This window comes from Drosophila eugracilis, unplaced genomic scaffold, assembly GCF_018153835.1.
Source record: "Drosophila eugracilis isolate 14026-0451.02 unplaced genomic scaffold, ASM1815383v1 contig_1765, whole genome shotgun sequence".
NCBI lineage: Eukaryota > Metazoa > Arthropoda > Insecta > Diptera > Drosophilidae > Drosophila > Drosophila eugracilis.
The window spans coordinates 1,834,440-1,856,059 of NW_024572605.1; the positions used below are offsets into that span (position 1 = coordinate 1,834,440).

The 21,620-nt window shown below is 45.0% G+C and overlaps 3 protein-coding genes across 3 annotated transcripts in view; 2 read left to right on the plus strand and 1 right to left on the minus strand.

The window, feature by feature from the left end:
- The window catches only part of LOC108109230, a 49,818-nt gene extending 32,512 nt beyond the window's left edge, over positions 1–17,306 (minus strand). Inside the window, exons 1-2 of the mRNA XM_017217703.2 lie at positions 17,094–17,306; positions 3,887–5,609 (exon numbers count right to left, since the gene is read on the minus strand). Coding sequence (XP_017073192.1) covers positions 3,887–5,265 — 1,379 coding nt within the window. The 5' untranslated portion in view covers positions 5,266–5,609; positions 17,094–17,306. The remainder of the gene's footprint in view (positions 1–3,886; positions 5,610–17,093) is intronic.
- Positions 2,967–3,626, plus strand: LOC108109234 (S-phase kinase-associated protein 1). The gene has a single exon (XM_017217706.2). The coding sequence runs from the start codon at positions 3,053–3,055 to the stop codon at positions 3,560–3,562; it is 510 nt and encodes a 169-aa protein (XP_017073195.1). The 5' UTR covers positions 2,967–3,052; the 3' UTR covers positions 3,563–3,626.
- A 3,096-nt stretch (positions 17,307–20,402) lies between the features above and the next one.
- Positions 20,403–21,595, plus strand: LOC108109021 (odorant receptor 59a). Its single transcript, XM_017217294.1, has 2 exons — positions 20,403–21,127; positions 21,181–21,595. Exons 1-2 carry the CDS (start codon positions 20,403–20,405, stop codon positions 21,593–21,595), a joined length of 1,140 nt encoding a protein of 379 aa, XP_017072783.1.
- Positions 21,596–21,620: the final 25 nt, after the last annotated feature.

Here is a 21,620-nt window from a genome sequence, read left to right on the forward strand (position 1 = left end):
ATGGGGATATGAAGAGACTACAGAGCAGAGGGGGAAGAGGATCCTCCTTTGGGGTGTCCTTGCTGCTGTCGCGTTTTATTGCCGCTGGCAATTGGAAACTGCATCGCTTATGCAGATTTCAATTTCGATTTGTTGTATGGACTGAACGCAAATGCCACTCGAATTCCAAAGGCATTGAGAATTGAAACAAGCGACGGCGAGGCAATAAATTATTTGCCAAGTTTATCGCCGAACTTCCGCTGCGAAATAACAAAATCATTGCTCTGGCTCTGGGAGAGAGAGAGATGTGCACTTGAAGTTGACGACGACGACAACAACAACAACAACAAGGCAACAAAAGAGTTTAGAGTTGGCAAAGAACTGGAAACTGGCAACCGGAAACTCAATTTCAGGACAAGCCAAAGTGGCAGGTCCTTCTTCGCCTTCCACTCACAATTCTCACCTTTTCTACCGCCGCGCCTTTCTTACACGACAACACATTTAAGTACTTAAAAGTTTTCCGATTCCATCCGCCATGTTGCCACACTTTTGTTGCCACACTGCCTTTGTGCCACACTGGAGTCGTGCTTTCGCTTTCTGTTTGCTGTCTACACTTTGGCGGCGTGAACGGAAACTAACGAAAAGTGGCCAAGGCAAGAAAACAATTGAAGCTCGTAATTTCAACTTGAATTGATATTGTTTTTCCTGACTGCCATTTAGCCTTCCTTCTCCTCCTTTTCACTCACCTCCAATCTAGGCTGCCCTTCCTTTCCTTTCTCCTCCCTTGTTTTCCTTAAATGTTATTCTTGTTTTTGTTTGCGAAACAAAGTAAACGGGAAATGCCCAAACACAAAAAGCGAGCAGGAAGAAGGAACAACGAACAGGATCCTTCGGCTGGCAGGGCGATAACAATGTATCACAAAACAATAACTTCAATTAGTATCTATCTGTGTAGCTCGGGAGCTTCCTACAGCTCTGCCACCCCTCATAATTTCCTTTTTCCCGCCGACGTAAAACTTTTCCGGCCACCCTTGATTATGTTAACACAAGAAAAACTGATTAAAACAGGCCCTGATTAGCAGCCGCCTCCGTTGAAATTATGAAACAGGGATTTCGGCTGGAATGGGTGGCCAATGGAGGCAGAACTGGATAAATCAAGAGGCCTCGGGTCCCAGAGGCCACATTCCCCATTGAACAAATAATGGAAACAAATGTCTGGCATATGACACTAAATGCAATAATGTTGATCCTGGGCCAGATCCGTGGCCACACACAATTTAATTTATTGACATTCGACGTTAGCAGCAGTGAGACTTTGACATTTTATTGCTCCCCAGGCCGAGTTACAACATTGTCCGCTTTTCCCATTTCCCTCCTGCCTTTTCGCCTCCCTCCTGCCTTTTCCTGACAGTCACTTAATTTGTCAAGCTGCTCGACGCTTGGGTTAATTGTTTATTTGTGCGTTTTATTGACAAGCGGCATTTGTTCTTTAGACTCGCCAGCTTGTACTTTCGTGTCGTCGCCTTTGTGTGGCTTTTAACAAATGAGTTTTTCTTTCGTGGACAAATGGCCTTGATTTGCCGGCCCAATCAGTGAGCTGAAAGTTGTTATCTTCGCTGGGAAATTATGTCATTGGAATTGGAGACTCGGCTAAATCACCTCCATCGGACAAGACAATATCCAATGGCCTGTTGCACGAAGCCAACCACACCCACTTCTCTGGAGTCCTAATTCTGCTTGTAAAAAAGTTAAGTTTTTCCTGATTTCTCTATTGCTATTTGCCGCAAACCAAAGACGCACCAAAGAAAAACAGAAGGACATAAATTCCGGGTCTAATGTCTGCAAGGAGCACATCCCCATCGGCATTGACACATACGATGCGTGTATGCAGGCAAGGACATTAGGACACAGGACAAAGCACTCTGGACTCTGGATGTCCAGAGTTCGGTCCTCAGACTTTGGACCCACATATGTGACATCTGATGAAACTTTGTGTTTATTGTGCCTGGCTGCTCGTCTGCTCGGCTGCTGGGGAGCAAAAGAAAAGCAGAGCTCAAAAAATGTTGGCAAAACTTGCAAGTAGAGGGCTGGCATGTCCATCTCCATGTCGATGTCCTTGGGATTGTCACTTGGGCGTTTATCCAGATACACGATACGGCCAAATCGATGATGATGATGGAAACGGAATGGACACGGGAAGCAAAGCACATATCAGCTTGCCCGGCTCGGACAGCTGGAAATTCCAAGAAAAACCAAATGAATTGCCATCGTTTTGGTCGCCCAGGTAAATCAATGTCCTCGCCTGGTCCTCGCCCTCACTTCTGGCCACAAGAATGCCGCAAACTTTTTGCCGCCGGGCACGCCTGTTCCGCTAAGTAATTGAACTTTTATCAAAAAATTGCACGCAGCCAAGCAGACGCGAGGAATGGACTAGGTTGGATAAAAGAGGGCAGTGGAGGGGGCAAAATCATAGGGAAACTGTTGAAGGAAACCGAAGGTAGTTCTGCCAACTATGGCCCAACAAGCGCCGAGAGCATCCGCAACAAGAAAAGCACATTATGCTTGTTGTTGACAAAGGCCACTTGCCAATCTGGATGAGCAGAAATTGGCGAATAACTACTGAAACGTGAACCCCGCAACGATGAGCGATGGCTGCTGGAAAATGAGGAAAATGGGAAGCACTCGACCAATGCTGGGTCCTTGAATACCAAATATTTGTTATTTTTAGCTATGAAAAGGGTCTCTACATATTTTCTATTGTTTTGGCGGCCATAAATTGTCCTCTGATTAGCATTTCTGTTTTTATAGTTCGACGAATGAAACGCTTTCAAAGGCAATAAATTATAAAGTCAATCGAACTCTTTGAATGGCTTTAAAAACAGGAAACGAGGTCTGTAAATAGTCAAAATATTCCTATAAACCCAATGGAAAACTGTTTTTTCTTTTCATTACTTTCATCAGATCTCCCTTTCATTTATATTTTCAACTGTCACTCTGGCACTTTCAGATTTCGTGTAAAAGTTGTATTGTACAAATTCCAAAGGGCACCCTTTCAGAGGGCGGAGGAAAAACCATGCCAGTCATCAAGTTGCAGTCCTCCGATGGCGAAATTTTCGAAACCGATGCCGAGACTGCCAAATGCTCGAGCACCATTAAAACCCTGCTGGAGGGTTGTGCTCTGGAGGCTGAGAATGACCCACTTATTCCGCTGCCCAATGTGAACTCGACGATTCTGAAGAAGGTCCTCGTTTGGGCCAAACACCATCGGGGCGATAATGAAGAGGAAAACGATGGGAAGGCTGCCAGGCCAATGGTGGATATCAGTCCCTGGGATGCCGAGTTCTTGGCCATGGATCAGGGCACCCTCTTCGAGCTCATCCTGGCGGCCAACTATTTGGACATCCGGAACCTACTGAATGTCGCCTGCATGACGGTGGCCAACATGATAAAGGGCCACACGGCTGAGGAGATTCGCCAGACCTTCCACATCACCAACGACTTCTCGCCCTCCGAAGAGGACTTACAGCCCGAGGAGATGGAGGTCCAGGAAGAGGATACGCTCACGGAGTTTGGTGACATATAAATTCTACTTTCCAAATCTGAATATTTTGATATTTTAATATGATAAATCATGTTTATCCTTCTAACTTGCAAACTAATCCACTTTCTTACTCGACAGAAAACGAAATTTTCAGAGAAAATTGATTTGATTGACCCCTAAATGACCTTCGGATTGGTAATACTATTTTCTCAGCCACAACTGTTCGCATTTAGCCCGGAATCCATTTCCATTTCCACTTGCATTCACCGTTTCGTCTGGCCGAAAACTTTCGATTGGAAAAGTTTGGCATGTGAATAATATGATGTGGGCAGAGAGTCGGAAAAGTTTGCCCTGACGTTCACTCACCTGGTCAGCATATTGGCACGATTGACGGCCACCTCTGCCTCCACCCGGAACCGGTCCTGGGCGTAACGGTCGACCACGCCCTCGCCCAGATTCAGAGAGGTTCCGGCCACACAGTTCGAGCCCATCAGGTGCTGCTGTTCGATGTACTGCAGGAACTTGGACACCAGATCGATCTTACTGTCCCGGGCGTTGATCACATCGGCGGTTATCTGACTCGACTCCATGTTCTCGCCCGTCTCCTCGCCCTCCACATCGCCGATGACCAACTGCTTGGTCTTGTCATCGATTTGCACGTCCGGCGGATAGCCGTCGTCCATGGTAACCTCCGAGGTATCCAGGCCAGACTCCGAGTCACTGTCGCTGTCGAAGCTGATCTGCTTTACCTCCATGCTGGCTGCCTGGGATCTGGCCTCCGCCTCCGGCTCGTTGTGGACTTCCCTCTGACCCTCGTCCATCCACTCGGTGGTGCTGAGACTTTCGTTGAGGGGCTGCGACTTGCCAAATGGCTCACCTACCTCCTCCTCGTTGTCCAGGCCATTATTCTCGTAATCCGATTCCGAGGAGGAGTCTCGAGATATGGTACCAACTCGCTCCCAAGTGCCGTTCACTGGCAGCAGTCGAGTTCTGGCCATTTTGGGTTTTGGGGTAGTCGACACAGGAGCCTCCTCTTCATCCACCTCCTCCTCCGCTTCGATGGTATCTTCGTCGTCGTCGTCGTCGTTCTGGTAATTGGCCTCATCACGCACAAATTGGCGCTCCTGCTTGACACCGATATCCGGATCACCTGTTGGGGCCGCCGTGGCGAATGAACTCTCCAGCTCAATCTCATCCGCCAGCTGCATGACCTCGCTGAGAGCCGTGTCATCGGTGTCCTCGCTGGCAGGACGACCCTGCAGATGCTCGGCCTCGGCCAAGCTGCGGTGGTTCTTCGGCGGATGGAGAAGGCCCAGACTTTTGTCAACACTTTTGCGTATGCTCTCGTTGATTTTCTTCTTGTGCAATTTGCGGATTTTATGCGTGACGGGAGCTGGGGATGTCCCACCAGCCCCTGGCAGCTGGGTGGGCGTAACCAGGAGGAGGCGTGTGGTGGCTCCCCCACTGCTGTTTGTGCTACTGCCATGAAGGAAATGCGTTCGAGAGCGCCCGTGGCGAATGTTGAAGCTGTCGCCCGTCATCAGGGCATCCGCTTCCGCCTTGATGCGGTTCCGAGGGGATCCCGTGGCTCCGGCTCCGGCTCCGTCTCCTGCTACGGCTCCTCCCCCTGCCCCTGCTCTGGCTGCCACTGATTCTGATTCCAATTGCGCCTGACCTTGCAGCACCCACAAGCCCATCACAAACAGCAGCTGCACAGCCTGCGGCATCCACATCCACATCCGCATCCTGGGGCTCGGGATTCTATTCGCCTCCTCTTCTTTTTTCTGCCTGCTTTGACGGTACCCCTATATCGCTTAGTTACTCGCCTTGATTGGCTGATCAGCACTTTGTGTGCTGCGGTTATCGATTCGCAGGGACTGCTGTTGCTGTTGCTGCTTTGCTACCTTTTGGCATTTTCAGTTGTCAAAGGCCGAGGCGAGAACATCACGCATCCGCACCGTGCCCGGCCGCTGTTCTGGGCGGATGGACAAGGGCGCCGTTGTTGTTGCTGCTGCAGCTATGGCGCCCATCTCCCATTGCCCCCGTTCCCCGCACTCGGTCTGCTTGGGCTTTAATTTTCTGCGATAAGCTGAAATGGGAAAGAGAAAATTCAATGATTAGCCGCCAGGAGTCAGGAGTTAGGTGAAGGCTGCATGACGAACTCTGATGATGGACACGGTGAGATGAGTTTGAAAGGTGCACAAAGAAAAAGAAGACTGAACTTGATATTAAGTAAAGAAAATCAAACATTTAAAACAATAATTAGATAGCAGGGATGTAAAAATTTAAACATAATAAAAGTTAATAATAAAAATTCACTCAAATAGTTTTCCATTGCTTCTCGATAAGCTAGACCGTTTGATATCCAGTGATTTCCTGCCAGGGATTACTTTGCAACCTTATTAAAAATCTCAGATATTCGCCTGGGATACGATTTCCCCCACTATTTTCCCTGGCTTTGCATTACTTTCCCCCTTTCAATTCCAATTTCTTTATGTTCTTTGCTGCGTTCACTTTTTCAGAGAGTAAGCAAAATGTTTTCTTTGAATTATGTGATTTTTGTGTTATGTACTTTTGCCTTGAACAAAAAATGAAGGTCGCGCGCATTTTTCGTTAAATTCAGGGAATTCAGAGAAAGGCGAGCCAGCTTAATCTGGGATCTTGGCCAGAAAAAGCAAATGGGCCAACAAAGAGTCATGCTCTCGGATTCGCTTTAAGTCGGCAATTAAAAATTTCCGCATCTACGCAGCGGAAAAACAACACAAATAAATAATTGTTTCCCCCAGAGTCGTTGAGTGAGAGAGCGCGAAAATTGCGCATACGCCGCGTGGCACAGGCTGCATTGTGGCAAGCAAGTGCCTCCAGCACGCAAATTAAACGCGATTCCTAAGAAGTGCGCTTTGATTGTCAGCTGGGGGATTCAGGAGTGTACACAAGAAGGCAACTGGAGGGGCCAGCCGAGGCAGCCAAGTGAACATAAATAAAAGTGTACGGCCACAGCGCGCATAAATATTATGGCGCTAACAAATTATATGCCATTTAAATGTAATACTAATTCTGAAAGGAAAATCCACTTGGCAGGTCCAGATTTCTGAATGCTCAAAGGCGAAGAGGCGAGGCATAAACATTTTATACTGCTATATGTACTCGTACACTCTCCCAGACACAGGCAGCTCCAGTTCTAATTTCGAATTTTATGAGCCATAAAAATATCTCCAAGGCGAGACCAAACATCAACAGACAAACAACAAGCACAGTGGCAACAATGGATTAGAGGCAGCAGTGGAGATTGAGGGTGAGGAGGTGGCTGGCAGCCAGAGTAATTGACACTCCGGCCACATGGAGGTGAGAGTCTCACTTGGGCAACTGGCTTGGCAACTCATGCGGCACTATGTGTGATTAGTGCAGATTAAGTTGCAGTTTATGGCAGACTTTTAAGCTGAAGCTAGGATTTATTCTATGACAATGTTTCTAAAACTCTAATGAAGGTAAATGTTAGCTTTGGATTTAGTCAAAGCCAAGTCTAATCTGTTTAAATTCTGGGATAACTTAAAGATTTCTCTGAGATATCTTCAAGCAGAAGAAATGCGACACTTTTCTTGGTATTTTCATTCTTTATTTTACATTTACATTTCTTTGTACTTCTGCCAACTTATTTACACCAACCTAAGCCCCACATAAACAAAGTTTGCGAATTTCTCACAATCGCAATACAAAAGTCCATGAATATTGTACATGCAAGTGTCGCGGTTGGAAAGTGGGGGATTGAGGGGGAGAGGGAGCCACCCAATCGGACAATAAATAAACAATTGACATTCTCGGGGCGTGAGGGTGCTAGGATCTATTATTCATAAAGGCCACGGCAAGTCAAACGGGTCCCCGACCGAAAAAAAGGACAACTAAATCGGGCTCTTTCTGCCGGGGGCTTTGCTGTCGGACTATTGGAAATGAAGTCTCCGGAGAAAAGAAGGCCAAACTTTGATTCCGGTTCCGGGCTTTGGTTGCTCCGTGACTCCAGCGACGACACGGCTAATGCATTACGACAAACGAGCAGGCAGCAGGGGGTTAACGGTGACACTCTCATGCACTTAACCCATGACACCCAACACCAACCGAGCTCAGCACAGCTCAGCATGCGGGCAGGTCGGCAGATGGGCAGATGGGCAGATGGAACCCGTTGACAGCTCAACTTTCTCTTTTTCCAGGAGCCACCCTTCGTCACAGGTGAGTGGCTGCTGATGCAGGTAACCCGACCCCTGACCCCGCCACACGTGGACCGGAATGTTTCAAAACTAACAATCCAATTTCAGTCGGAGAGCAATTGCATCTGCGACTGGGAGCAGGAGGGTGCTTAGTCTGATTAATGCCCACGGCCAGCCCTTTGCCCAGCCAACTTTAAAGAAATTGGATTGTCCGGTGGGGGAGACAGGGATTTCTAGTCCACATGAAGAACAAATTACATACAAGTGGAAAGGGGATACATGAAGATACCTGAAAGTGTAACCCACAGGCTTTATAATGCTTCTTTGATAGAATTTTTAATATTATGAACCTCGCTCTTTGCCTGATTTCGCTCTCTGTCTTAACCAAAACTAAGCCAGCCTTCCCATAACCATTCACTCGGGCCCAAAACACATTCTAGTCTCAGTTTTTGCCTGCTTGCCGCTCCTGGAAATTTATGCAAACACATTAACAAACTCAACGCATTTGCTTTGCATGGGGAAAGGCAGCAGGATGTTTGTGTTTGCGACTGTATGAAGTCCTGGCTGCTGCCGGTGACAAAGTTGGAGCGTTAAATGAAATTCGGGTAATTTTTCTGTCGTTGCCAAAGAAAGAATTAAATGTCTTTTGCCAAAATAGCGAAAGAAACGGAAGCGGAAGCAAAAACCCGTCAAAAAGAAGATTCGAGTAGCGTTTGGTTTAGGTAGCCGAAGAGGGAATATTCTACAAGCTACTGGTATTACTCTGAAGGTATTACTCTAAAGGTATTCCCAGTCATTCCAACATGATCTCAAGGTGGCACAGATAGCCTTCTGTATTTTTTATTTCACCAAAAGAAGGCAACATCTTGCTCACAGATCAGAGACCTTCAAGAAAGGGTATCCCCAGAGGCTGAGATGGAAATGGCGGGCCGTCACCTTCGGTTCCTTTTCGTCCTCGCCGTCAACTCATCAGCAGGGCCACCTTTGTTAGGTAATTCACATTATGTGTCGGCGATGGCGTGAAAAATAAAGAAGGAAAACAGCCAAGCACAAAGCAACAAACAAAGAGCGGCGTGCAAGGAATACGAAAAAATGACATTTGACTTTTAAATTGGATAATTTTTTCTGGCTGCCTGGCTGCCTGGCTGGTTGCCAATCAACGGGAAGGAGAGAGAGGAAAAGGCATCTCATCGGGGCAAAACAATATATGGAATGTAAATGATTTTGATCAGAAGTTGATAAATACAGACTAGACAAAAAGAGGATTGATTATAATTTCAATTTCATTCGAAAACAGCGCCTGCACATGCATCAGCCAGTCGAAGTGCGATTCCGAAGAAAAGATGCTTCCAATTTGCATACAAATGATGCAGAAGACCCACTCTTCCACTCCCGAGCTCATCTGGGGTGTGTGTGAGTGTGTGTGTGTGTGCTCTTTACAGCCACTAATACTAGCTACAAAAATCACATAAAACGCTAGCAAATTGCTCAGATTATGAGCCACTTGGGCCACGGCTTTCTCGGCTTTTCCTCCAAGTGGAGTGGAAAACCAGTCAAGGCGGGGGTGAGGTGCCGTGTGCGCTGCGTTTTTATGAGCTGGCAAACATTCTTTGAGAATTTATGAAAATAAAAATTGCAAAAGCAGTCGCATTTCTGGGGAAAGCAAGTCTTGTTTTCTTTGCGGAGGCAAAATGCTTCCTTCATTAGCTTCTATTTGTGGACACAACCGGAGGTCCTTGTCAGTTCAGCTCTGTTCGGTTCGGAAGTATTTATTTATTTATTTGTTTATCTCTCTGCTTTCGAATCCATTAGATTTTTATGCCGGGAATATTAAATGAAAACACCTACAGATGCTAAGAATGTTCTTTTTTATAGAGCCATTCCTTCTGATGGTAGACAAGGAAGCTGAAAATCAACATGGAAAATTGCAACAGTTTTCATATTCCGATCACCACTTTACTAACATATTTTCTCACTTTGTTACGTTGCAGTAGAAAACTCTTTGAACGGCAAGCAATTTGCTTAAAATTTCACCAAGAATTTCTGCTTTGGAATAATCCAATATTTAGTTTGAAGGCCCCTCGGTATTAGTTTCGATTTAATCAGATTCATCTACAAAACGAAACATTCTGCTGAGCTGCTGTTGGGAAAAATCCAAAATGTATTCCCGTGTTTTTCCTGCGTAATTGTTTTCTGCTGCTGCCAAGAAGTATTTCGAGAGTGGATATTGCATACCCCTGTTGTGTGTTGTGTGTTGTGTATTGAGTGTGCGTGTGTGCTTTTTCGTTTGTTTACCCAAGCCCAAACCATAATGGAATCCCCGGGAAATGGATTCGGATTTGCACGCGGCTTAAAGACACGGCGATAAGGATGCCAGCCAGCCAGCTTGCCAGCCAGCCTGCCAGCGAGTGAGTGAGTGTACGTGATGGCAGGAAAGCGAGTGCCAAATGGCAGATTATGTCGCCAGACATTAAATCACCAGCGCAGGTAAAATATACGCGATGCTTAAGCAAAATCAATTCTATTTATACGTGCGGGCATAAATTGCTGGGTAACAGACTCCCCTTTTCAGGAAACACAGACGTGTGCCAGATGCCTCAGGCATAGCCATAGCTATTGCTGCACAGGATATATAGCATATAGTATAGCAATCACGCCGACAAACGCTCCCCTAATAAAATGGAGCTGTAGTCCTAATCAAGAAGCGGAGAAACTGTTTATTTCGAGGGAGATTTATAAGCAGAATTATGTGCTCAGGCAAAGCAAACAAAACTTTGTCCTCCGTTAAATTTAAAATATTAGCTTTAGGGCCTGAAGCTCTGAATGGGTTTATTACTCTTTCGTATGACACCTAAGTAAGAGAGACAAAAGGACATCCGAACTTGCCTTTTAGCCAAAACTTATCCCGGGATTATTCAAATTTTAAGTATCTGTAATATCACACAAGCTTTCAAAGGGCCTGGCAACACAAATTAATTGGATTTCAGCAAATTAATTTCCCTATAATCTATTATTTTCAAATTCAAACTGAGAAATTATTCAAAGAGTTGCCTCAAAGTTAATGTTTGCTTTTGGCCAGCAAACAGTGACAAATGCCGAAGGTCAGGCCACTAATTCATATTGCAAAACAAACACTGTTGACCTTGCCACATTGGCAGGTCAATAAATACAGAGAAGCCAGACTTTGTCTAGCCAGCTGAACAAAGAAAATGCTAAATTACGCATACGCCATGTGGAACGCGACTTTAACTGCTCGCCTTGTTAACTGGCATTGCCTTGGAAGTTCTGCCTTTAAACCAGCTTCCTAATGGACAAAATGTGTAGCCATAAATTGGCCCAAGGACTTTTCTTCATGAAAATAAAGAGCGCATAAAATATAAATATAAAATAAATAAAAAATAAGTAACCGAAAAAGCAAAGCCGAGGAACAAAGTCAGGGCACAAAGCTCAGTCAAATGGAATTTGGCCTAATTTATGGGCCTCGACAACATGAGAGCCAATATAAAGCATGACGTTGCCCTTTTATTGACCAAACAGGCCAGTCGAAAAGGCAAATCATCAGCAGGCCTCGTCAGCCGGAGATTCCCCCAAATCCCATTTGGCCAGCCTGCCCTGCTCGGAGACCAAATCCCCCATTCAATGGCCCAGCCCCGGCGAATCGCTGGCGTTGGCAAAATCTGAATCGTACTAAAACTATTAACTAAATTATCGACAAGAAAGGCAAAAAGTATCTTAGGGTATCGTATCGTAAAGATAACCAGATGACGCCATCCCGGCGAAAAGTTTAAAGCCAAACGCCAGACTGCGGAAATAACAAATGTTAAATGCTCATCAATAACACTTCCTCTCGCTCAGGATCTGAAGGACTTTCCACCGACTTTCCCCTCCCTCTGTTGGCTGCTTTGTTGTGCTGTGTAATGTGATTTATGACATCGTTCTTTTTGTGGCCGATCACACTGCCAACTGCTTCTCGCTGCTCTCCCATGTATAAATAATCAAATCCAATTTCGTTAATGGCTGAGGCTGTGGGGATTGCCAGCTATCTGTTTAACGAAAAAATTCTGTTGGTTTTTGGTCCCCAGAATAACAGCATAAACTTAAAGCCGAGTACCACGGCGAACCTGTTTTAATTTTCTGCCCGTGTCAATCAATTTGAAAGGACCTTGAACGTGGAGCGCCTCTCTGCGCCTGTCTACTGTAAAGAGTGAAAGGCGCAGATGGACTGGCGGACTGATGGCCTGATGGACTGACGCACACGTGCAAGGAGCCAGCAGGTTAATGCCAGCTGGAGAGCCAAGTGAATCCCTGAATGGCCATGTTTATGGGCTCTGTATCTTCATCTCCATCTGTTACATAACTTTCGCTTTATGCACTTCTATCTAGATCAAAGGTACCACCTCCACCCCCTTCTGGGCCCGGGCCAAGGGTCATTTCCATTCGGTTTCGCATTTATCGCAGCTCGTAAATTAATAAAAGCGGCGAACAAGTGAGGCAGCAATCAACGCATCAACTCGACGCAGGACAGACCGGGCTGGAATGACGACAATGGCGTCATTAAATAATACAGGCAGCACGGCGAAAGGATACTCGTATCCTCACAATGCCATTGGAATACATGAGTGTGGGTGTGTATGTCTGTTTCTGTGCTTAAGCACACAAGCCCACACACACATATGCCCACGTAAGACGAGGAGGTATTCCGAGGAATGTAGTTTAGGGTTCGACTAGGGGATATCTAATATATATGAAATTAGTTAAGGCCTTAAGCCTTTACTTTAACATATTTTGTTGACATCTTCCTAATCAATGATTTATGGCTGAATAAAATGTTATCAAAGCAGAGTGAATTGTATTTGCTTTGGCTTAGATGAATGTCCCACATTTCACTCTTTAAATCACTCAGGAAGCCGGAATTTTTAATCATCAATCTAATATTTAAACTAACAAAACTTCAAATTGATAATTCAAAGTAAATTTATGCACATCTCATCAGAATATTAATCCAGTTATTGTTGGTTTTAAAAGCGAAATGTTATTTTTCCTTCCATCTTCTTGTTTTTCCTGCGGTATTTTCCTGGTCCCTCATTATCAGGAATATTATTTTTCTACATATCTGTTTTTCCACATACGTTTTCCGCGTTCTCCATAGTTATTTAGCGAATCTCCTGGCATCTGCTGATTGCCCTCCCAGCGAAATGCCAGCATACCCAACCTGTTTGCAGAGGCCAGCGTGTGTGTACTAAAATAACCGAGTGCAAAGTGGTGAGTAGCAGGGAAAGTTAGGGGTAAAGAGGGGCGGTGGCAGTTTCACTGCGACCACGCCCACACGCACGACTTGTCAGTCAAGTGACGGTGAAATGCTTGTCTTTGCTCCTCCGCCAGCAGCCTCCATGGCATTGTCCTGTAGACCAGGACAAAGATGGGAGGTGGGGCGAAAAGCCAGTGTGGGTCACATACAGATGACAATTTAAGAGGACGATTTTCGCGAACGTGTCCTTGCCCCAAAGTGTGCATTCAGCCGTCAACCTTGACACTTGACTGTTGCTGAAGTTTGAGCTTCAATCGCAGAAGCAGAAGGAAGTTCCGTGGGTCTTGGGGCCTGACAAATGATATGCTTGCCAGGGAAGTTTCCCAATGCCGAATCCCATTTCCATGTCCATGTCCCCAGCGGAGTGCATCCTTTGTCTCTGCTCCGTAGGCAGCTTAAAAGTTCCGCTGACAACTGTCGCCATAATTCACTTTTACAGGACAGCCGGGCAACCCTTACCGCTCAACCAGAACCAGAGCCAGGACTACGACCAGAAATGAAGCTCCGAAGTCGAAACTAGAGGGAAAACTTGGAAACGACACTTGGCCAAACAAGTTGCAGGGAAGACGTCCTGGGAGGCGGGCCATAAAACTTGCCCCGTCCTCTGCGTGCTCCGTCTTCTGGCCATTTGTTATTTAGAGAACCGCCGCAATTGTTGCCATTTGCAAGCGTTTCAATCACGGACAGGCAAAAGAAACCTCGGCTCAAAGCACCTGCTGCCTGGGGCTAGAAAAACAAAAAGAATAGCAAAAAATATAGAAAAGAAAAGTGCTGAAAGAAAGGCACAAATCATCTGCAGGGACAGCAGGGAAAACCCGCAGAATGGACTGGCAGGAAAAGCCGTTCGCCCAGATTGTAACTCAACTTTGGCATTCGATGGCAATTATTCTGTCATTCGTTTCGTTTACTGACCGCCAAAGGAAAAGCACTCATGGGGCCTTGAAATCGAGAACGAGAACCTTTTTTGGTATTTCCTAAGTGACGAAGAGGGAAGACATTGCGAAGATGAAGAGTTCATTAAAAAATCATAAATTTAAATATTAAATAGTATATATTGCAACCCATAATCCATATAAGCAATCAAACAAACATAAAAACTTCCTTAGAGTTTCTCTGATTTCGTGGAATATTAAATCCCTAAGTTGATATGCCTTTGTCAGGCCTGGCCTTAACCGATAAACAAGCATTTGGCCAAAGGGCACTCAATCAAAGCTGGAGAGCAAATAACCTTTTACCTTGTTGACCCCCAATCGGAACTCAAAGCTGGGTAAACCATCAGAATCTATGGCCATTAATGAGTAGGCGTTTCGAGGGCGTGATTTTAACAGGCCGTCAATCAAGGCAGGGTGCGTGCATTTAAAATTGCTTAAATAATTGATTTGTTTCGGCCGCACCGCAAATCGGGCGAGTTTAATTAGTGCTTAACACGCCACAATCATAACTAATTTAATGTGAAAAACGACTAAATAGTTAAACGACTGGGCGTGACAAGGGAGCCCACTAAAAGATCAACCTTTTTCCCTCTTTTACCATAATTGAGTCTGCCTGTTTGTGGGTCGGTCAATTAGATTGATTGGCCGAGGTTTTCTATTTCCCCCTAGCAAAGAGCTGTGAACGCTGTTGTCCTTAATTAATTGATGGCATGTCAAATAGGAAACTCAAACACTGGACCAGCGAAAGTTTATGTCAGCGCCACAAAGTATGCAACAAAGTTATAAATTCCCGCCTCGGTGACTTTGTATTGGAGTTAAGGCTAACCTTGGAGTAGAATTAGGGAATACACACATTGGTCCGCATTCCCGGTGCATAATTAATAATTTTCCACATTAAATCCGAGCCTTTAAGCCGATTTGCTGGGCTTTGCAAAGCACAGAAGTTGGATGCCCACACTCAGGCTTAAAAGAGTGACGAAAACTGCCAGAAAGCTTTGGCTATTCTTATGACCTTCCAGCTTAAATGTAATCAAACAATTTTTTTTTTGTTTTGGTTATTCAATTTTTAATTACATTTGCGTAGCTCGTGTTAATGGTCAAATGAATTAAGGGCTTAGTCGAAATGATAATAAAATAAACACACACATGCACTGGCAGAACAAAAGCTGATTTAATTTGTTCCATTCGCCTTACAAATTCCGTTTGGAAGTGCCCGCCTAACGAAATTGTTCTCAATGTGCCCACTGCCTATGTAATTACATTGCTGAAAGGTGGATTAAGAAGTTGTCTCTGAAATTATGCAAGCTCATTCACCGATTGACCAACCAGGATAACGTGGGAAGCCACAACAACCCGCCCAAAAATATCTGAGAGCAAGTGTGGGAAGGAAGGAAGCTCTCTTTAAACGATTCTCAATTTGACATTTGAGCCCAAACACGTGTAGCTGCTTTCAAGCCATACTTTCATCCGGCTTTCCCTCGCAGCCGCCTTCTTATTTACATTAAATCCGTCGCTGGGAAGTCCGCGCCTGGCTCTGGAATATCTGTTAAGTTTTAGAAGAGCCTTAAAAAAAGGACTTCGCAAAGTAAACGGCGGGTAAGTGGAAGGCAAAACAGCAGCAACGTGGGGTTTAACTATTTGCCGCCGTTTTTCTGTACCTTGTTGCTATTGTGGGCAAGGACACACTGGGAGAAAGTGGGGGATAAATAACTTTTCTTAAACAAGCAAATAAAAGGAAGTAAAAAACTTGTTAATCTAATAAAAAGGAAAAGGGAGTCAAGAAAGAAGTAACCCTATAAACCATATCTATTTTTAATATTTATCTAAGTCAACCCCCTTAGAATATTGATCCCCCTCTCGAAAGAAACCCCTTCATCCAGATTTCTCCGACTGTATGCAAATAAGTAACTGAAACTGACAGTGACACCACAGGCAGGGCCACAGCCACAGGATCAGCATCCCTCCCAGCATGGGTCAATGGCAAACTGCAGGCATCAGCAGGAGGCTGGGCAAATTTGCATTCATAAAGCAGAAGCGCCCAGTTGGCCCATTTGTATGCAAAGTTAAATGGACAGAATGGACAGAATGGATAGATGGCAAGGGTAAGTGAAAGTAAACACCGGCTAAGAGCGTGCAGGTAAATGCCCCAAATTAAAACAATGACCTGAAACAGAAGCTACGGATTTGAGTCGCTGGTGGTTGGTGGATGGCAATTAACTGGGATAAGGTCGTCGGCTAGTAAGTCTAAGTCTGAACAGAAAGAGAAATGTGCTGACATCAAAGAAGCATAATTTCTTCATTTGGCGAAATGGCGCCGAGTTAATTGCTACCCGGAATTTTCGAACCAAACAAAGGAGTTTAATTAATTTGCCAGAGAGAAAGAAGAAGTCTGGACCATGGACTTTGGCCTGGTTCCGAGTCAAAGTAAATGTGGAAATACAATTTCACACTTGGCCTGGCAGCGCACACACGGCGTATGAATGATATCGCTGGGCCTCCATTCGGAATTCTCCATATGGACTTGCGGCCTTCTCCTAATTAATTGACTTGCAGGCCTGTAGGTGTGTTCTGCACCCACTCTGCTGTTTTTTCACTCTGGATATATAATCTCCCAGTGGAAAATAATGAAATTTTCTATTTACTTTCACTTGGGCAGCAGCCTCGTGTGGCCATTAAATCCTCTGACAGAGGACTCTGACTGAGGACTTTTTCCGAGTTCACTGAGTGCAGATGATTCTTTTTTCCATTTTTGTCTGCTTATTTATAACCTGTGTGTGTGTGTTTATTTTTTGGCTTGAATCCACAACATATGTCCGGGAATTTAAGTTCTTAACCGCTTTCCGAATGCACGCAGATGCAGGCGCACAATTGAGACAAACTGAATGAGATTTGCGTAAGCTGTCGTTCGGACAATGGCATTACGTATACGCCCCAATGGCTGGCATGAAACAGCATGAAACTTACAATACCAATTTTTGTTTTATAATTTAAATGTTATGCAGGGTAAGAAACAGTTTTTTTGGTTCAGTTAACCGATGCTGTCGACTTCGACGAGTTTTATTAAGAGATGGATGGATGAAAAGGATTATTTTCATTTTATTTGTGTTTTTCAGTCTGCTATCCTTACCTACCTAAAGGGTTAATTGCACTTTCAAATATTAATTTATTAATGTATTTAATTTTAAGTTTTAACTTTATGTTTTTAAGCTCTCATTGCTGTTTTTACAGACTTGTCAGACATCTTCTTGATCACTTCACCACTTCACTTCGCGATCTTTGGCTCGATGGATTCGGAATAGTTTTTAAAGTATTTTCTGGGACTATCTCGTTGGACACATAACCACGTCGCGACGCGTTTCAGAACGAACTGAAGTCCGGTGGCGGCCATCGGAACTCCAGCCTGAAAGTCGGCTTCGTCCGCACGCGAACTCACCACGCCCCGAAACGAAACCAAACGACGATGTCAGCCGAAGCATCCATTGTGGGTCTGTGGACCAGAGCATCCACTTGGCGGCGGAGAAAGTGAAAGCCGCTATTGAGGCAGGTTAGGGCCCGCTCTCGCTCTCTGTAGTCCTCTCTTGACAACCTTCCAGCGATGTTTCTGATTAGACTGGAAGCGGCGGCTTCGCGGCTTTGATAAGCCAAGCCTTGGCAACTGAAAGTAAACTGTTGCATGCAACTTCGGTTTAACTTTAACGAGCTCTTCGAAGATGTAAGTTGTATTTTTCTTTTTACGAGGAAAAACAACTTTAAATTTTAAATCAAAGTCTGAAATATTTCTTAACCTTTTGAGAAAAGCTAGAAATTGAACAGGAAAAAGTTGAATTCATTAAAACTTTAACAAAAAATTACTAAAAATATAAAAAGAAAAATCAATATTTAAATCTCGATTAACATTTCTATTCTTAAGCTTAAAAAATACAAAAAGTGATTAGAATTCAATTTAATTTATAGTCTTAACCACACTGCGATGTTTTCCTCTCCAAGTCCTGGGCATGCGCAACGAAGAGGAGCCTCCTGACTCAGCTGTTTGCGAGTGTCCGGCTTTCCAGTGTGGTGGGTTCGGCGGTTCGGAAAGGCACTGATAAGAAGCGCTGATAAGAATGCACTGCGGATGCAGCTGCATCCGCCCCACGAGCAACACGTACCGCATCTTTCATAAATGGGGAGCAATTGCATAAGAGTTTCATCATCGCAATTTGTGGTCCCCGTGGAGGGAGGATGGTTCTGAGCTCTGGCTTCTGGGTTCTGGGAGGGATGTAGATGGGGAAGGGGAATAGGAACCGCAAAATGCGCAACGCTGCAGACGCAATTAATGCGCACCGTTTTACAATTAGCGACCTGGCCCAATTATGCAGCTGCCACCCCGTCGCCCTATTAGACCCTCTCCAACCAACCCCATCTCCCTCATGAATCTTGGTCGCTGTTTTTCTCACTGGGAACGGCTGTTAATAGGAAATTCATGACCGCCGTGACCGGTCGACGTAGTTTTTTTTTTGGCTCGGCGGGCACGTGGATGGTTGGTTTTTCGGTGACTGGGGCTGCCTTTTAATTATGATAATTACATTGTTGTCGTTCTCATTTGCTGACAGCAGCTGGGCCGCGATCTCTGGCGCTGGAAAAAGATGCTCCCCTAAATATTCCCCATTTCATGGGAGCAGCTAATGTTGTATGCAAGTTGCACATCCTGCTTTATGGCGGGGCAACCAAATTGGCTTTTAGTTTCGGGGGTGCAAAAATTTGAAACCCAGGTGGGTAAACTTAAATTTGTTGTAAAATGAGAATTTTATAGAGTTCCCCCTTAGCAAAAGTGTTAATTATTACGCAATTAACAACTTTTTTAAGCAAAAATTTAACATAGAAATATTATAATTCATAAAAATACCTCTTACTTAAGGAAGCCATTAAAGTTTTCTTTGTAAAATGAAAAAACTAGCAAATTTTGAGGTACTTTTTAAGTTAAGTTAATATTTAATAAGAAACACTAACAAAGACACACTTCATATTTTGTGTTAGAACATTCCAAGCTTAATTAACTTAACACATTTAATATAATTCATTAACTAGAACCCGTCCACGTTGACTTTACCAAAATGTTGCCCATCTTAGTTCCATATTTTCGTCTAATGGACCCTAAATAACGTGATTCCCCCTCAGCTTCAGCGCTGTGTAATTGTGCTTAACTTGCAACATGGGGCGCACGTATTCAATGCACTGAGCTCAACATTGAACGACATTTTCATCCGGCCGGCAACTTGCGGCACACTCTGTAATTGGGTTATGGCATCCACAATCCGGACATGGAAGCATTTCTGGAGCAACGAGGCGACGGAGGGGACGGATTTTGCATACAATAAATGGGAGACACTGTGTGACAATGTCGCTGGGAATTTTGTGTAAAAATGCAACAATTAAGACCTTAGATTGTCCTCGAACGGCAGGCTGCGATGCATCTAAATGCTCTGCGCGCACATATTTGCGATGGCTGTTAGCCGCACTTTCCCCGAATTGGCCCCGCTTTCCGGATTTTGTAACTGTGTTTGTTTGGCCCGCTGCCATTTCGACGTGCATGCAACAATTTATGGGGCTGTCAACAATATGGCAACATGTTTTTTGCTCGCCTGCGTCTGGACATGCTAATTGCATGCACCATGTGGAAATATCAAGTAAGTCCCCGGCTCCAGTAGCGTTGAAATTTTTACGAAGCGAATAATTTAATGCGCCATAAATTCGCATGTTCGCTTGTAAAATGGCAAAATTGACAGCGAGTGGGCCATAAATTCTGTAGCATACTTTTTAGCACGAATTTTGAGCGACAAAAACCGCTGACAAAAGCAGCAATAGCCACGGCCATGGCAATGCAAAATGAGCCAAATGAGAATAGAGATTTATGTGTCGGTTTTATTAATTATAAAAGCGGCATCGCAATGGGAGCTTTGCCAAACTGCTCACCTGAAACTGTGACATGCATAATTCCGCATTTTAGTTGCCATTGTTCGAGTCAGCATGGAGTGCAGATTGTTTGCAGAACAAAGTCCGGGATGCCGAGAAACTTTTGCATTTCACCTGGAAATGGTATTTACATGTATCACATTCAAATGTTTATCCCCTTTGGCAGGTACTGTGATATGGGATACGAGCCAAGGATGTGAGAGGAGGGAACTTTCCTTTAAATTTCAGCTTTTCAATTTGCTTAAAATGGATGGAAATTTTCTACATTTCGGTATTTTATGATAGCTAATTGTAGTAGCCGGACCTATCCAAAGCTTAAATGGGAAGCCATAGTTCATAGGCAGGTGGCCACAATAGTCAAATTTCCTAATTACAGTGACCACGCAAGCTTAATTACATAATTGGGCAATCACACCAATTGAGCCATCAGAAAATGGTATTTAAGTTAGGAGACTCACAGCTTAAACCTTAAAACAAAGGAAGGAGCCATGAAAGAAGTAACAGTCGACAGTCTGGAGTTTTTCAAGAGCCATTGGACTGCCTGGCGAGTCCTGGGAGTGGCCCAACTTCGAGTCCAGTCCTGGAGGAACCTCTACATCGCCTACAGTATAGTGATGAATCTGTTTGTGACCCTCTGCTATCCCCTCCACCTGGGAATGTCCCTCTTTCGAAACCAAACCCTCACCGAAGATATCCTCAACCTGACGACCTTTGCCACCTGCACAGCCTGCTCGGTGAAATGCCTGCTGTATGCCTATAACATCAAGGACGTCCTGGAAATGGAGAGGCTTTTGAGGCTTCTGGATGAGCGAGTCGTGGGCCCGGAACAACGTGGCATCTACGGACAGGTGCGGGTGCAGCTGCGGAACGTTCTGTACATCTTTATCGGCATCTACATGCCCTGCGCCCTGTTCGCCGAGCTGTCCTTTCTGTTCAAGGAGCAGAGGGGTCTGATGTACCCTGCCTGGTTCCCCTTCGACTGGCTCCATTCCACCAGGAACTACTACATAGCGAACTTTTATCAGATCGCTGGCATCTCCTTCCAACTGCTGCAAAACTATGTGAGCGACTGCTTTCCGGCGGTGGTACTGTGCCTGATCTCCTCCCACATTAAAATGCTCTACCAGAGATTTGAGGGGGTGGGAGTGGATCCATCAAAGAATGCGGAAAAGGAACTGGAGGAGTGCATCACCGATCACAAACATATTCTAGAGTGGGTTCTCCTCTTAATTTGATTTATTATTCAATCTAACTTTGGTTTTCCAGACTCTTCCGGCGTGTTGAGGCCTTCATTTCCCTACCCATGCTAATTCAGTTCACGGTGACCGCCTTGAATGTCTGCATCGGCATTGCGGGCTTGGTGTTCTTCGTCAGTGAGCCCATGGCTCGGATGTACTTCATCTTCTACTCCCTGGCCATGCCCCTGCAGATCTTTCCATCCTGCTATTTCGGCACTGACAACGAATACTGGTTTGGACGGCTCCACTACGCGGCTTTCAGCTGCAACTGGCACACTCAAGGCAGGAGCTTCAAGCGGAAAATGATGCTGTTCGTGGAGCAGTCCTTGAAGAAGAGCACTGCCGTGGCTGGTGGCATGATGAGAATCCACCTGGACACCTTCTTTTCAACGCTAAAAGGTGCCTATTCCCTGTTTACCATCATTATACGGATGAGGAAGTAAAAGTTTGGGTTTTAAAAATGAACTT